At 39.6% G+C, this 17,133-nt stretch overlaps 1 protein-coding gene across 1 annotated transcript; it reads right to left on the reverse strand.

The window, feature by feature from the left end:
* Positions 1–1,902: 1,902 nt before the first annotated feature.
* LOC137838430 (uncharacterized) lies at positions 1,903–10,382 on the reverse strand. The gene is made up of 3 exons (XM_068647677.2): positions 8,139–10,382; positions 2,924–3,188; positions 1,903–1,912 (listed from the first exon to the last, which is right to left on the reverse strand). The coding sequence occupies exons 1-3, from the start codon at positions 10,309–10,311 to the stop codon at positions 1,903–1,905; spliced, it is 2,448 nt and encodes an 815-aa protein (XP_068503778.2). The 5' UTR covers positions 10,312–10,382.
* Between the last annotated feature and the right edge of the window lie 6,751 nt (positions 10,383–17,133).

A 17,133-nucleotide genomic window follows, 5' to 3' on the forward strand; every position in this document is an offset into this window, starting at 1 on the left:
CTCCGAGCTTCACTGATGATCTAAGTCACATAGACTAAGATATCAGGTGGTGAGAAGCTGATGGGGGAGTTCATGCACACCGTGACATATGAGATGCACGGCTTGGGTTGTATTGAACTTACCCTGATCATTTCTGTTGGATTCGCTGGTAATCTTTGGATCAGGTCTTAGTCTCTGGTAGGACTTACTTAATATGGGTCTTCCGGAAGACGTTGTTTGTTGAATATTCTGGATGTGTAGATCCATGTGAGATCTATGTGATTGATTTATGTTGGAATTTGAACAAGATTGAATAATTGAGAAATTGGCCATGTAATTTGATTTTCTCTTTTAATTTAATTTCATATATTATAAAATTTTATTTTCACTAGCTTACCCTTGTTTTTTGTGTTGTGTTTAAACTGCGATGACTGTACTATGTACACGAGCATATGACCATACAGGTGCAGGAAAGCCTTATGTAAATATTTGTATTTCTATAAATCCTAATCATGTATTAGGAATGTTTTGAAAAAACTCCAAGTTTGTATAGAAATACGTAGAACTTGTATTGTAATACTTAGATGTTATTTTCTGGGGTGTTACAATGCTAATCAAATATATTTAAAAAATAGAGATATAAAATTATATTAAATTATTATAAAAGTGAATTAAAAAATAATTGGAAACACTAAAATTATTAAATTAATATAATTCATACGAGTACTATGAAAAAGTTGTTATAACAACAGAAAAATACAAATAATCATTTATATATTTGTTATAATTTTAAATTTTTAAGCATTCATTTTTTTTAAATACTGAAAATTAATAAATTTATAATTAGTAATATGATCCCGTACCATTTTCACTTTTTAGAAACATTTATACCTTTTTAAATGTTTAAAATTTATAATAATTTTAAATTTGAGTTTAATTATTTAATGCTAGCAATTCAAACTTTAAACAAAGCATTTACATTTGTTAAAGTTTAAAATTTAAAAAAAATAATTTATAACAACTGTTAAACTTACAATTACTGAATTAAATTTAATTATTCAACATTAACTCTTTCCAAGTTAATTACTCTATATTTTCAAATACACCTAGTCACTATATATTGATTGATTAAGTTAAGTTTAATAAAATAATATATTGATTGAATACATTATCGGCTTCTTTATGATTTTTCCGTTTTGGAATTATTTATTTTTGCTTCCACTTGTTTTTCTTTTTTTAAGTTATAAAGTAGACGTTGAATAGTAATTCATTTGTCCCACAAACTTCAATTTAAGTTTAAATTTCTCTGCCAAATATGAAAAATAACAATAAATGTAATTATTTTAAAAATAATTTATTTACGTTTTCAATAAATATAATATTTTAAAACTAAAACAAAGAAAAAAAATCAATAGCATGTAACCCTTAGAGAGTTGTGCATGATTGGTCACTACTGGAGTAAAAAATTCAAGCAATGACAAAGGAAAAAAGCCTTTCTTCCATCCTCATATTTCCAGTTTTAAAATACTTAGAAATTTGTTTCTTGAACAAAAGGATGATTTCTTAAACAATCTAAGTATACAATTTTTTTATTGAAATCTTCTATACTCAAAGGAACAAGAACAAAATGACCCTCTAATTTGAATTCAACAATGTTAATCCAGATGTAATCATCAATAATAACTTTGTGACTAAAACTTCCCTAAAGATCTTTACTAAGTCAGGATAATATTTATCTTATAATTTCACTAAGGTCTTGAGTCATTGATTACGCACAAGATTTTGGAAAGTAAAGCCTCCACTAAAAATTGATAGATCAATATATACATTGGAACTGGGAATGGAATAAAAGGTATCATACATGAATATTGATGCGTATATTCTATACAATAAAGAAAAAAAATTATGATTTCACGAGGTTTTTTAAAACCACCTGTAAGATATACACGAAATACGTGTAGAATCATCATTAAGACCATCATACTTGCCAACCATCGTTGAACTGATCGGATTAACCAACCAAAATTAGCTTCAGTCTTTATATATTGAACAGAAGCAAAAGCTTCAGTAACGGTATCAATATATAGAAAGAGACATTAAAAGAAATCATTAAATAAAAATTAATTTTAAAGAAAAAAATAATTAGTTATTATATTAACTAAATTATCTATTATTTTAGAAAATAAAAAAATTATTGGTATATAAAATAATTTCTAAATTGGTATCTAATTAGCTACTAAGATTTTAGTTACCAATTAATTTAGATTCTAAAGTTTGTAGCTAAAACCTTGTAGCTAATTAGATATCAATTTAAAAATTAAATTAAAATTTTTATGAATAATAGAAACTACTTTAGATATCAATAAGTTTTTTAGTATTAGTATCTAGTTTAATCAATATATAAGTAACTAATTATTTTTTATCTTTAAAATTAGTTTCTATTTAATGATTTTCTTGCAGTGAGAATGAGAAAGATGCATTAGAAGAAGAAAAGAAAATGTATATTAGTCACACTAAAGCATAACGAAGACATGATATATATACAAAAGCGGGAACTATTTGACACTTCTATTATCCCCCCTTAAACTTATGGTTGGATTGAGCAGAACCATAAGTTTATCCTAAAACAAATGAAAGGTAGATCAGTGATGGGCTTAGTTAACAAATTTGCAATTTGATATTTTGTTGGTAAGTGAATCAATTGAACCCGATTATGCTGAATGTAGTCTCGAACAAGATGCACATCTATGCCAAAGTGTTTTGTGTAAAGCTTAGGAATGGAAGTTTTGATGTGAAGTTCTTAAAGAAGAGAGTGAACCCATATAATTTTAGCAAGGAGTGCAACAATGCTACGATATTCAATCTTCGTGATGGTCTTGGAAATCGTCTTCTATTTATGAGATTTTGAAAATATAATATTGTTTCCAAGAAAAAAACACAATACCTTGTAATAGATATTCTATTATCAATGTCATAGGACCAATCAACATCGCTGAAGTCAATAATGGAAGTGGTTGTATTGCAACATATAAAGAGACCATGATTGGTGGAACCAACAAGATAGTGTAAATTTCGTTTGACAACCTTCGGATGCCCTTCTTGAGGGTCATGCATGAATTGACATACCCTATTAACTGCATATGAGAGTTTATGATGAGTGTTGAGAATGTATTGTAATGCACCAACAACTGAGCGATATAGCTTTGGGTCTTAAACAATAGCAAAATGGTTTTGATGAATATGAGTATACCATAACATAGGTATAGGTTGAGGCTTATGTTGACATAATTTGGCAAGTGTACTCGGTCAACAGTAATAATTTATCTCAAAAGACAGATATCGAACCCAATAGAAAATATTCTATTAAAATCTTTATGTGTAACATTCACTAAATATTGAAATATGTACAAAGGTCCAATTCAAGGTATATGAGCATTGTTTGAATAAAATTTGCTTCTAATTTAAATAAAAACAAAGTAAATGATTATAAGAATTCAATTAATGATTGAGATTGAAGTTAATCCTTCTCACTCGTCTCTATTTTGGATAAATAAACATATACAATATTCTGACCTAATTTGATATTGATGCAACAAAGAGAGTCATTCACATTGATTCTTCAAATATGAAATTATTAAGATCTTCTCCTAAAAATTGATTCCTTAACTATTTAACAAATTTTCTTATTATGAAAAAAATGTTATAAAACATTTGCTATCACAGTCTATTCCTAGTATCATAATATGTCAAGTATTTTCTTTTGGGTTAGATCATCAGAAATACTTCACAATCAATTCCAAAGATTCAAGATTTAAGCATAAAATGAAAATACCAATACCAAATAAGAATAGAACATTAGAGATAAATATCACCACAATACATAGGAGTTTGAAAAGATTACATTATGGTGTGAGTTGATTTTAAGATTGCACATTTCATGTTGACACTTTGTTTATGAGTTTCTGAATTAACAGAATATGGTGAGAAACCTAAAGAAGATTCCCACACACATATATTGTGGCAGTTATAAACACCATGGTATACGAAAATAATCGCCACCACATATATTTTATTTAGTGATACTTTTGAAAAAACTCTTTCCTTAAGCAATGTTTTATATACCCTTCACGATCCATGCATAGAAATTTACCATTTGTGAAGAATAAAGAGAGCTTAAAAAGAATACGTGTGTATCAGTGAAATGACAAATTTGTACTAAAATGTATCCAATTTTTAAAACCAAATTGAAGCCTTTGATAAAAACTATTATCTACACAACTTTAAATCTGGAACTCATCATATTAATAAGAAAATTGGACTTAAAATAGATGTTGAAACTGATAACGACAAAATTGTTACCTATGTTGCATATAGAAAATAACCCTAAATGTCCTATATGTGTAGAAGGAAAACTTTTTAAGTGCATAGGCGTACAAAACATCTTGAACTATTTGATCTGATCTAACAAACTTCAAGAATTTTTTTAATAATATATCTATTAAAATCAAAGAATAAGAGCAAGGAAATGTTCCTAAAATATAAAGCTAAAGTGGTGAATCAACTAGACTAAAAGATTGAGAGATTAAAATTTGATATGGGAGGTGAATATTGTACAACAAGTCATGAATTATGTGAGAAGAATGATATAATACATGAGTTCATTACCCCCTTTTTCACTTAGACAAAATTGTATAGCCCAAAGGAAAAATAAGACCTTGAAAGATATGATAAATGCAACCTTTCTTAATTTTGGTATGTCTAATTATATGTGAAAAAAAAAACCTTGACGAAATCTTACATTCTTAATAAAGTTCCTCTTAAATAACTAAATAAAACACTTATGATTTATGGAAAGGTTGCCCTTCAAACCTTGAATTCTTAAAATTGGAGGGTGTCTAGTTAAGGACAAATTCATTGGTTATTCTTATCGCCATGGTAAATATAGTTTTTTTTTTTTTTGCCTGGATGATAATACTATTATTTGTCTTCCCATCAATAAGAGAAAGAGTTGTTTTAATGGAACATGATATAAACATTTGGTTTGATTTAAAGGAATGATTCTTGTAAGAATATTTTATTCATGTTTTAGAACTTCAGTACGAATTCCATAATTCCAAGCAAGGAACTTTGGGCATGACTAAATTTTCACTAAGCTAAAAGGGTTGGGGAAGAGCTTGAATGTGGCACTTGTCCAATAAATTCTAAGCAATGAGGACTGTAAGGAATTATAGGCACCAAGATACGATGATTTAGTTTCTAAATTGTTTGAATGATTATTTCAATGTTGTTAAGTCACATATATTGTTGATGGATCTTTTACCTTCTTAAAAAAGTTTCTTTTTCATGATAATTCAACATGAAAGGCAGGGTAACCTAAGTTTTGGTGAAGAAACTGTACCGTCCCGTCCCCGGGCGTTGACCAGAGTCAAAGTCAAAGTCAAAGTCAAAGCCAAAGTCAAACATATGGTGGGACCCATCCAGGGTGCCCATGGAGGAAAGTCAATAGGTTGACCGTTTAAGGCGTCGCCAGGTTAAGGCGTCGCTAGGTTAAGGCATCGATGATGTCACCCCCCGATACCCACGGGTAGGAAAGACCGTGGAGGGGGCGACACCACGAGGGGCCTCAGTACCTCAGAGCAGTAAGAGAAAGGTGGCTCCAAGGCCATAGTTTAGTTCCAGTAGGGAGTAGCCTGACTCGTGAAGTACCCACGCCACCTCTGGGAGACCCCCGGGATAGATACGACCCATGAGAGGGCCACGCCCGGGAGTCGAGCCATGTGCGTAGGGTAGGTAAGCTCCCAAGGTGAGTGACTAGAGGTTGGGGCGCATGAGTTGGCACCCAGAAAGTCACCCCTTCTGCCGGATGCACTACGAGGAAGGAGGACTTTCACGATGGAATATCCCTAAGCTGGATTACGGTGTTGTAAGGCCTTCCACGTAGAATAGGATCAAGTCATAAGAACACATGGTAGTAAGTACTGAAACATCAAGGTGTATAAGTTTCCCTGAAAGTTTGCTAAGGTACGTTTTTATTTTAGTTTACGTTTTAAACGCTTTAAAGCACTTTAAATGCTTTAAATGCTTTGAACGTTTTAAACGCGTTGAACGTTACTAAGTGCTTTAAGTGCGCTTTAAGACGCTTTAAATGCGCTTTAAAACGCTTTGAATGCTTTAGACGTTTAAAAGGGGCTTTAGACGTTTGAGACAGAGATCCAGACTCAGTTTGACACACACACTCTAATTGCTTGCTCGCGGACCCACTGTTCGCACAGGCAATTAGAGAGAAATTTGTTACTCAGATATTCGACCACCTTCAAAGCATCCATTCACGGTGCTCCGATACGGAGGTGTGTCCCCTTTGATGTGTCTCGCTTGCTGACTTGATCGTCGGAGTGCAAACGGCCGCGAGGGCGCCCCTTTGTTCTCTCTGTTTCAGGTACTCACGGTGGCACAGGGAGAAGATTTGGAACAAAGACGAAGGAGTCCTAGATACGCGGGTCTTAGCTACGCACGAAGCACAATCTAGTCAACCGGTGGGAACATTTGGCGCCCACCGTGGGGCCCCGATCTAAAACATCAGTCCCACCACAAGTGTTCAATTTTCCAGTTGCAGTTTCCGATTCAGTTCCTTCGAGAGTATACCAAGATCCACCGTTCGTTGTGAAATTGGTGCAGTTTCACCGATTGCCTTCGGTTCAGTTCGCTGTTGGATCGTGTTTGTTTGAGTTCGAGTTCCCAATGTTTTCTTCATTCCCTTGGAGTTGCACGACAGCTAGAAGAAGTTCCTGAAACCGCAGAAGATGAGGTCCACGACGCAAGGTTCGACGCGCGCTGAGAGCGAAGAGATGACCATGCAGCAGGTCATGGGTATGATATAGGGACTGCAGGAGGCAATGGCAACGTCGAAGGCTGAGCAAGAGCGCATGCAGGAGGATCTCGCGGCATCTCAGGCGAGAAATGAGGAGCTTTGTCGCATGAATGAGGAGTTGTGTCGTGGGTGGCGCAACAACTCAAGACTACGCGATGGGGATGAGCCTGAGGGTTCCACTCCACCAAGGGAGTTCTCTACGCCATTCTCGCAGCTGATTCTGGAGACGGTGATCCCCAACACGTTTGTGGGGCCCAAGGTAACGTTCACAGGGATGGAGGACCCCGAAGCACATCTCACTGCGTTCCACACGCAAATGATGCTGGTAGGCGGCTCCGACGCTGTAAGATGCAAGCTCTTCATGAGCACTTTGACTGGGATGGCCATGGACTGGTTCATTAGCCTTCCTTATGGCCATATCACCTTCTTCGCACAGCTCTCGCAGCTGTTTAGGGAGCAGTATCTAGCAAACAGGGCTCCATTGCTGGTCTCGTACGACCTGTTCGATGTAAAGCAGTATCAGGGTGAGACCCTCAATGATATGAATCCAAATAGACATGACAATAAAATTGGGAATTTAGGGTTACGGGATGGAATAAATTCAAAACAGTAACAATAAAAAGCTGGATAAAGGAAGGCGCCACAAACAAAGTTTGATAAGCCTAAGGATGATCGCCACAAGAATTGGTGGATTCTTGATAAGATCGCAAGATACAGGGAAAAACCCTAGCAGAGAAAACACTCTCTAAAATTATCAAAATATTCGTTCCCCTAATCTGAGTTCCAATAGTGTATAAATTACAAAGGTCTTTTCGTGTTTGTAAGAAAATAAGACAATACTACAATCTTTATATTTCAAGAATGATCATTGTCCCAGTGGTTAGGTTGATACTCTGTACTTGGTCATGAGTTCAAATCCTAACTTCAAATAAAATAATAATATTATTTTAATATTCCAATCTTGTTGTGCGTGGCCCTTGGGCTTGGATGTCCGCATCATTCCCTCCCTCTTGAAAAAGACTTGAAGTTAAATCCAAAGCTTCATCACCTCCAATAAAATGAGACAAATCAGACACATTAAAAGTGCTACTCATATTGTACGTACTTGAAAGATCAATCTTGTAGGCATTGTCATTAATCATTTCTAACACTTGAAAAGGTCCATCCCGTCTAGATTGGAGCTTGGATTTTCTTTGTCTAGTTAACATTTCTTTCCTCATGTGTACCCAGACCCCATCTCCAGGATCAAAGATTACTTTCTTTCTTCCTTTGTTAACTTGTTTAGAATAACCTTCACCTTTTTCTTCAACTTGTTCTTCAACCTTTTTATGTTGCTTTCTCACATAGTCAATCTTAGCCTGTGTATCTTTATGCTTTAAAACAAAAATGTTAGGCATAGTTAACAAATATATTGGAGTTAAAGGATTTAATCCATACAAAATTTCAAATGGATCACAATTCGATGTGCTGTCAACAACCATATTGTAAGCAAACTCAACATGATGTAAACATAATTCTTGGATAGCCATCACCTTTTCATAATCTACATGAACTCCTTTGGCACTTACCACAAAACACAAGAACGCAATTTGTTCAGTACAAAATCTGCATTTATCAAGATTAGCATACAACTTTTCCTTTCTAAGAACATTCAAAACAGCACACAAATGTTCCTTATGTAATTCCAAACTAGTGTTATAGATCAAGATGTCATCAAAATACACCACAACAAATTTGCCCAAAAATTCTCTCAAAACATAGTTCATTAATCTCATAAAAGTGCTTGAGGCATTTGTTAGCCCAAATAGCAACTCACGCCAGTCATACAATCCATATTTTGATGTAAAGACAGTTTTCCATTCATTCTCATTCCTAATCCTAATTTCATGGCAACCACTTTTTAAGTCAATTTTTGAAAATATACAACCACCATACAATTCATCCATTAAATCATCTAACCTGGGAATATGGTGTTTATACTTAATGGTAATGTTATTGAGTGCTCTGTAATCTGTGCACATCCTCCAATAACCATCATTTTTAGGCACCAAAATTACTGGAACAACACATGGGCTCATGGTCTCTTGTACCCATCCTGTGTTCATCAATTCTTCAACTTGAGTTTGGATTTCCTGCAAAACAGAATCAACACTAGGAAGAAAATTAATTTGGTTAGAAAGGTCATCAACCAAAGTGTTGTTTGTGCAATAAGGTAAATAAAGAGGTTTGCTAGAAAGTAGCAACTTCTTCACTTCATTCACTTTCAGTAATCCACTCATTTTTCTCTCATGTGTTTCTCTCTTTGTAAGTGTTTCACTCTTGCTCTGTTTAGGTGTTTCACTCATCTCTCTTTTCTCTTGGACTCTCTTTTCTCTCAATTTGATTTGATCCTCACACACCTCTCTAGGAGATAAGGGTTTGAGAATGATCTTCTTATTATTCTGCATGAAAGAGATTTTATTGGTGAAACCATCATGAATAGCCTTGGTGTCAAACTGCCACGGCCTCCCTAACAAAATGTGAGTTGCCTCCATTGGAACCACATCACACAAGACATTGTCATTATATTGTCCTATGGATAGGTTCACCCCTACTTGTTTACTCCCTGTCATCTCTCCATCTTCACTAAGCCATTGAAGCTTGTATGGCCTTGGGTGCGGTTTTGTCTCCAAATTCAATTTGGTAACTAGTCTTGAGCTAGCTACATTGGTGCAACTTCCTCCATCAACTATGAGTGAACATATTTTCCCTTGAATGGAACATCTAGTATGGAAAATATTTTCCCTTTGGGTTTGGTCCAAAGCTTGCATTTTGCTTCCCATAAGCCTTCGAATCATCAACAAATCACCCTCCAATGTATCCAACTCCACCTCTACCTCTTCCTTCTCTTCTTCACTTGAAGGTTCACTGACTATTTGTGTCTTTGATAAACTGATCATATTCTTTTTTGTTGGACATTCTGAAGCATAATGTCCTCTTCCCAAGCATTTGAAACATTTTACCTCACTTGTTTTCCTTTTAGGTGGTGAGTTACTATATCTATGAGGTGACTTCCCACTTGAAAATGTGACTGAACTTGAGGGAACTCCTTTATCCTTCATCGCCTTATCCTTCCAATTGAAATTTTTATTATTGTTAGAACTCCTCATGATTCCCTTCCTCTTGAGTTGTTGTTCTACTTGGTTAGCCTTGTGCAACAACTCTTTCATGTCAACATACTCTTGCAGCTCCACAACATCCCTAATATCATGATTCAATCCATTCAAAAATCTTGCCATGATTGCTTCGTTTTCTTCATTCTTTCCAGCTCTAATCATGGTCACCTCCATCTCTTTAAAATACTCTTCCACACTTTTATTTCCTTGAGTCATTCTCTGGAGTTTGAGTTGCAACTCCCTATTGTAGCTTGCTGGAATATATCTCTTCCTCATAATCCTTTTCATTTCTGTCCAAGATTCTACCATGGGTTCTTCATATCTAGTTCTGTCCCTTTGGTATTTATTCCACCAAGTTAAGGCATAATGTGAAAATTCAGCTGCTGCCAACTTCATCTTCTGCTCCTCATTATACTCATTGCAAGCAAACTCATGCTCCACTTTAATTTCCCACTCCAAGTAAGCATCAGGATCACTTTTCCCATTGAATGTGGGAATATTTAATTTTATTCCATCAATTCTCAGAGTTCTTTGTTCTCCATCATTTTCTCTTCTCCTCCTCCTATCTCCTCCTCTATTTTCTGGATTTACTTGTTGTGCTTGCTCCATTTGATCCAACCTCTCATAGAGTCCATGACTTTGTTGTTTCATTATCCTTTCTAAGTGTTGTGTTAAGGCTTGCATCTATAGTTGAGACAGTCCACTATCTGACGGTTCCCCTGCCATGCTCAAGTAAACAGATTACAAATAACAATAAGTTTGGGCCTCACACCACTTTCTCACGTGTTTACACTCAACACTCGTGTTTCACACAATAAGGCTTTTTTTCTAATGATCACACTGTCTTTTACCACTCTTTCTCTACTTAAGGTTCTTACAAGAATCAAGCAATCAATGCAGAATCACTTTCAAAAGTAGCAATCACAATCAATTAAAAATAATAGTAAAGAACAAAATAGTGAAGAACAATTTCACTATCAACAAACAAGCAAGACAATTAAAAAAACAGCAAGCAAAAACAATATATAGAGAAAATAAAATATGTAGACAGGACACTTTTAGAACTTTTAACAAACACCAAGTATGCACTGAATAAGAACTATTTTTTTTTCTGTTTTCCTCTTGTTTTTTTTTTCTATTTTTGTTTTCCTCTTCTTCTTCCTTTTTTTTTCTCTTCTTTTCTTTTATTTTATTTGGAGTTAGGATTTGAACTCAGGACCAAGTACAGAGTATCAACCTAACCACTGGGACAATGATCATTCTTGAAATATAAGGATTGTAGTATTGTCTTATTTTCTTACAAACAAGAAAAGACCTTTGTAATTTATACACTATTGGAACTCAGATTAGGGGAACGAATATTTTGATAATTTTAGAGAGTGTTTCTATGCTAGGGTTTTTCCCTGTATCTTGCGATCTTATCAAGAATCCACTAATTCTTGTGACGATCATCCTTAGGCTTATCAAACTTTGTTTGTGGCGCCTTCCTTTATCCAGGTTTTTATTGTTACTGTTTTGAATTTATTCCGTTCCGTAACCCTAAATTCCCAATTTTATTGTCATGTCTATTTGGATTCATATCAGTTGGTATTCAGAGCAAAGGTTTAAGTCATAATATAATTGTGCATCCTGAATTTTTTTTTTCCCTCATTACTGTTCACGGTACTGTTCACGACACTGTTCACGACACTGTTCACGGTACTGTTCACGGTACTGTTCATTTTTTTTAAAAAAAAAAGCAGAAACAGAAAGAAAAAAAAGAAGAAATAGAAAAAAAGAAAATAAGACAATACTACAATCCTTATATTTCAAGAATGATCATTGTCCCAGTGGTTAGGTTGATACTCTGTACTTGGTCCTGAGTTCAAATCCTAACTCCAAATAAAATAATAATATTATTTTATTTTAATATTACAATCTTGTTGTGCGTGGCCCTTGGGCTTGGATTGCAAGAAGCGCCATACGCGGCGAGGAGGCCTCAGGCAAGGGGGCAGCAGAGGTGCTGGGACCTCGTAAAGACTCGTGGTGTGAGTTTCACGAAGCATGAAATGCCAATCCATGGAGGGGTGCACACCATCTCTGGTGACTTTTCTGGAGGAGGACCCACTGCCTCTCAGCGCAAGAGGTATGTGAGTGCAGTGAACTCAGTTGCTGAGGAGGGTTCAGATGATCAGTAGGAATCAGACCTTGTGTTCGCAAGGGCTGACCTACGAGATGTTGTCCCACATGACAATGGCCCCATGGTCATTTCGGTTGTCACAGCTGGGAGAAAGGTGCATAGGATTCTCGTCGACCAGGGTAGTTCTGCAGATGTCATGTTTTGGTCGACGTTCAATAAGTTGCAGTTGTCCCCTGACATGCTGAGGCCCTACACTGGATGCTTGTATGGGTTCACAGGAGACCAAGTTGAGGTGCGTGGCTACCTAGAGCTGAGGATGACGTTTACTGATGGAACGACATCGCGTACCGAGAGCATCCGGTATCTAGTCGTGAATGCTAATTCAGCTTACAACATTCTGTTGGGAAGGCCTGCGCTGAATAGACTAAGGGCGGTGGCCTCCACACGCCACATGAAGATGAAGTTGCCAGATCTTAGTGGCAGGGTCATTGTGATCAAATTTGATCAAGAGGATGCCCGAAAATGCTATGAAAATAGCTTAAAGACAAAGAGAGACGTTTTCATGGTGCTTGAATGATCGCCCATCTCAGCTACGCCGATGGAGGTGGAGTCCGCAGAAGAGGCGACACCTGTCGAGGCCTCACCCGCAGGGGCGACGCCAAGGGAAGATGCGCGCTTAGAAAAAACACCAGGGGAGGCATCGCCCATAGGGGAGGTATCCGCGGGGGCCTCGCCCATGGGAGAAATCGATGAGGCGCCGCCTATAGAAGAAGATCGCAGAAACGAGACTCGCGCAGAGAGCGTACGAGATAGCTGACCCCAACCAGTGGACAACGTGGTGGAGAGGCAGATTGGTGGCAAGATATTCAAGCTGGGGCGTTTATTGAGCCAGGAAGAACAAGACGAAATGGCAGCGGTGATCTCGCGCCACTTAGATGCATTCGCATGGACCGCCTCAGACATGCCAGACATCGACCCAGATTTTTTGTGCCACCACCTCAGCATGGACGCCAAGGTTCGCCCTGTACGACAGAGGAGGAGGAAGTTCAACGAAGAGAGGTGTCTCGTCGTGAAGGAAGAAACACAGAAATTGCTAAGTGTTGGACACATCAGGGAGATACAATACCCTGAGTGGCTGGCCAACGTCATCTTAGTGAAGAAGACGAATGGAAAGAGGAGAATGTGCGTAGTCTTCACGGACTTAAACAAGGCGTGCCCTAAAGATTCGTACCCCTTACCTAGCATCGACGCATTGGTGGATAGCGCCTCAGAGTGCAAGATGCTGAGCTTCTTAGACGCATTTTCGGGGTACAATCAGATAAAAATGCATCCAAGGGATGAGAGCAAAACGGCGTTCATGACGGAAACGTGCAGTTACTGTTACAAGGTGATGCCGTTTAGGCTGAAGAACGCAGGCGCCACCTACCAGAGACTAATGGACAAGGTCCTTGCACCCATGCTAGGAAGGAACGTGCAAGCCTACGTAGACGACATGGTGGTGACCTCGCAGGAGAGGGGGCGGCACACAACGGATCTGGAAGAGCTGTTTGCCACCATATCAAAGTACTGCCTCAAGCTGAACCCCGAGAAGTGCGTCTTCGGGGTTGAGGCGGGTAAGTTCTTAGGCTTTATGCTCACGGAAAGGGGAATAGAGGCGAAACCTAATAAGTGCACAACCATCATTGCCATGAGGAGCCCAACTTCAATGAAAGAAGTGCAGCAACTGACTGGGCGGATGGCAGCTTTGTCAAGGTTCGTATCTGCTGGAGGTGAGAAGGGTCACCCCTACTTTCAGTGCCTCAAGAGGAATAGCCGTTTTGCGTGGACAGATGAGTGCGAAGCAGCATTCCTCAAGTTAAAGGAGTACTTGGCGACGCCGCATGTGCTTTACAAGCCACGGGCAGGCGCCCCCATTCGTTTGTACTTCGCTGTGACTGAGTGGGCTATCAGTTATGTGCTGGTCCAGGAGCAGGATCAAGTGCAGAGGCCCGTCTACTTTGTAAGCAAGGCTTTGCAAGGCCCAGAGTTGAGATACCAGTCGTTGGAGAAGGCGGCGTTGGCAGTAGTGTTCTCGGCCAGGAGGCTCCGCCACTATTTTCACAGCTTCACAATGGTGGTGATGACGAACCTCCCCATTCAGAAAGTACTTCAGAGGCCAGACGTAGCTGGAAGGATGGTTCGTTAGGCAGTGGATGGGTCCTCCAATCAATAGGGGAGTGGCGCGAGAATAGTTCTGGAGGGCCTAACGGGGTGTTGATCGAGCAAGCCCTATGCTTCGCCTTCAAAGCAAGCAATAACCAAGCTGAGTACGAGGCACTAATTGTTGGAATGCTCTTGGCCAAGGAGATGGATGCGCAAAGCCTCTTGGCGAAGAGTGATTCCCAGTTGGTCACAGGGCAAGTAGCAGGGGAGTACCAAGCAAAGGACCCGCAGATGACAACATATCTAAAGTATGTCCAATTGTTGAAGGGAGCTTTCGCTACGTTTGAGCTGGTGCATGTCCCTAGAGAGCAAAATGCCAGAGCTGAGCTGCTCGCCAAGCTGGCCAGCTCTTGCAAGGGGGGAAGGCAGAGGACAGTCATCCAAGAGACGCTCAAAACGTCGCGAAAGATTGTGGCAGACAACATGGTGGATGTTCTTCACATCAGCACGACGAGAGGAAAGCCAAGGAGCCATCGCTCTTTGATTCAAGATACGGCGAGGACACCCCGCATCAGCACCTATGCGGCCTCGCCCGAGGGAGAGAAGGTTCTGCAAGTATGCGCTTTGGAGGAAGGCGACACGTGGATGACGCCTTATAGGCGATACATTGCAGATGGGATTCTCCCAGCAGAGCCTGGGGAGGGAAAGAGGATAAAGAAGAACTCTGCAAGGTACACCCTCGTTGATGGAGTGTTGTTCAGGCATGGGTTCACACACCCAATTCTGACATGCGTGAGTGGCGACGAGTTTACAAGGATCATGTCAGAGCTTCACAAGGGGATTTGTGGAAGCCACGTAAGGGGAAGATCACTAGCTTCCAAGGTGATTCGCACAGGGTTTTATTGGCCATCGGCGAGAGACGACTGTGTGAGATACGCCCAGCGATGCAAGCAGTGTCAGATGCATGCTGATTGGCACAAGGTGCCTCCAGAAGAGCTGAGATTGATTTACAGCCCGTGGCCCTTCCACACATGGGGAATCGATATTCTAGGGCCTTTCCCTCTGGCGATAAGGCAGATGAAGTATTTGATAGTCGCCATCGAGTACTTCACGAAGTGGATAGAGGCAGAACCAGTGGCACAGATCACTGCGCACAAAGTACAACACTTTGTTTGGAAGAACATTATGTGCCGTTTCGGGGTGCCAAGGCGTCTCATCTCAGATAATGGCACTCAGTTTGCGAGCCAACAGTTGGGGAAGCTGTGTGCAGAGATAGGAATCAAGCAAGTGTTTGCATCAGTCGAACACCCCCAGACGAATGGGCAGGTAGAATCAGCAAATAGAGTTTTGCTGAGGGGATTGAAGCGAAGACTTGAGAAAGCTAAAGGGGCGTGGGCAGAAGAAGTACCAAGAATCGTGTGGGCTTACCACACCACGTCTCAATCTTCCACCATGGAGATGCCGTTCAGTTTGGTATATGAGTCAGACGCCATGATCTCGGTGGAGATTCACGAGAGCTCACCCCGCTTTTTGAGCTTTGTGATAGAAGAGTCCAACGAGCAAAGAAGGGTAAATCTAGATCTATTGGACGAGGCCAGAGAGGAAGCGAGGATAAAGGCTGAAGCTGTGAAGAGGAGAGTGGAGCATCAGTATAGCTCTAAGGTGAAGCCGCGACAGTTCCAAGTAGCTGACTTGGTCATGCGGAAGACTCATCCTTATGAGTTGGAGAACAAGTTGTCTCCCAAATGGACCAGACCCTTCAAAGTAACCGAAGGGGGCCCCATCCCACGCAGCTGAAATGCAGCCAATTTAAAATTTTATTTCAGTTGAAAATTATGAAGCACACAGTTGTAAAGGGGACACTCTTTTTCCCTCTCGGGGTTTTTTTAATGAGGTCACCCAAGTAAAAAGAAGTTCAAGAAAACTTTGTCTCAGTTTTCCCTCCCACACAATGTAAAAGACAAAAAACAAAGGGAGCAGCGTCGTCAGGCGTAGGCGTCGCCAGATAAGGGACTGGGCATCGAAATCAAAGCAAGTAACGGGAGCACACGCTCATGCGTGGGCGTCAAGTCAAAAGGTACGCTTAGTATAAGTTAAAATCCGAGAGTCTAGTCCTTGAGCAGGGGTTAAGGGATTCCTTCGGGACGCCCCCTCCTCAGGTAGGAATAGCTAGCCCCAGTGTCTGATGTTTAGACACCTCGCAAGGAAGTGGTGGGGGGCGTTTCCTTCGAGCGTGTGTGTCAAACAGTAAGAAGTTTCGGAGCAGTGGAGAACCAGGTCACTTGGTGCAGATACACGCAATTAAGGAGAAGTGACATCCTTCAGGAAACCTTCTCCTTAGGCGTAATCACCAAAATACCTGGTCATCCTGGTGTTTAGACACACCAAGGACGATACGACGATGTTTCCGACACGCCTCTCCCTGGGCGTGGGCACCAAGAACACTGATCGCCTTGGTGTTTCAGACACCCTGAGGAAGAAACGGCACTACTGATGGAGGAGGGCCCAAGCTCACCACACTATGAAAGCCAAGCTTCAAAGACTAAGACCGTCTAGCCATGATGAGAGCGTCTAGCCTCAACAAAAGGAGCGTCTAGCCATGATGAGGAGCGTCTAGGCCATGAAGAGGAGCGGCTACATAAGGAGCATCTATGAAGAGTCCTAGACCGTCTAGCTTCACATAGACATGGGCCAAGCTACGGTTTGTGAAGAGAAGGCTTTTGTTGCATAAAGGCCCATTAGGGGTGCTTAGTAGATAGGGTAGTGTAGAAAGCACATTTGAATGAAACATTCTAGAACTTTGCTAGGTGTGACCGGTCATGGCACATGGCCTAGGCTTGCATTTCATTTGGTTTACATTTCATTATGTA

The sequence above is a fragment of the Phaseolus vulgaris genome, chromosome 4 (genome assembly GCF_051622355.1).
Source record: "Phaseolus vulgaris cultivar YP4 chromosome 4, ASM5162235v1, whole genome shotgun sequence".
Lineage (NCBI taxonomy): Eukaryota > Viridiplantae > Streptophyta > Magnoliopsida > Fabales > Fabaceae > Phaseolus > Phaseolus vulgaris.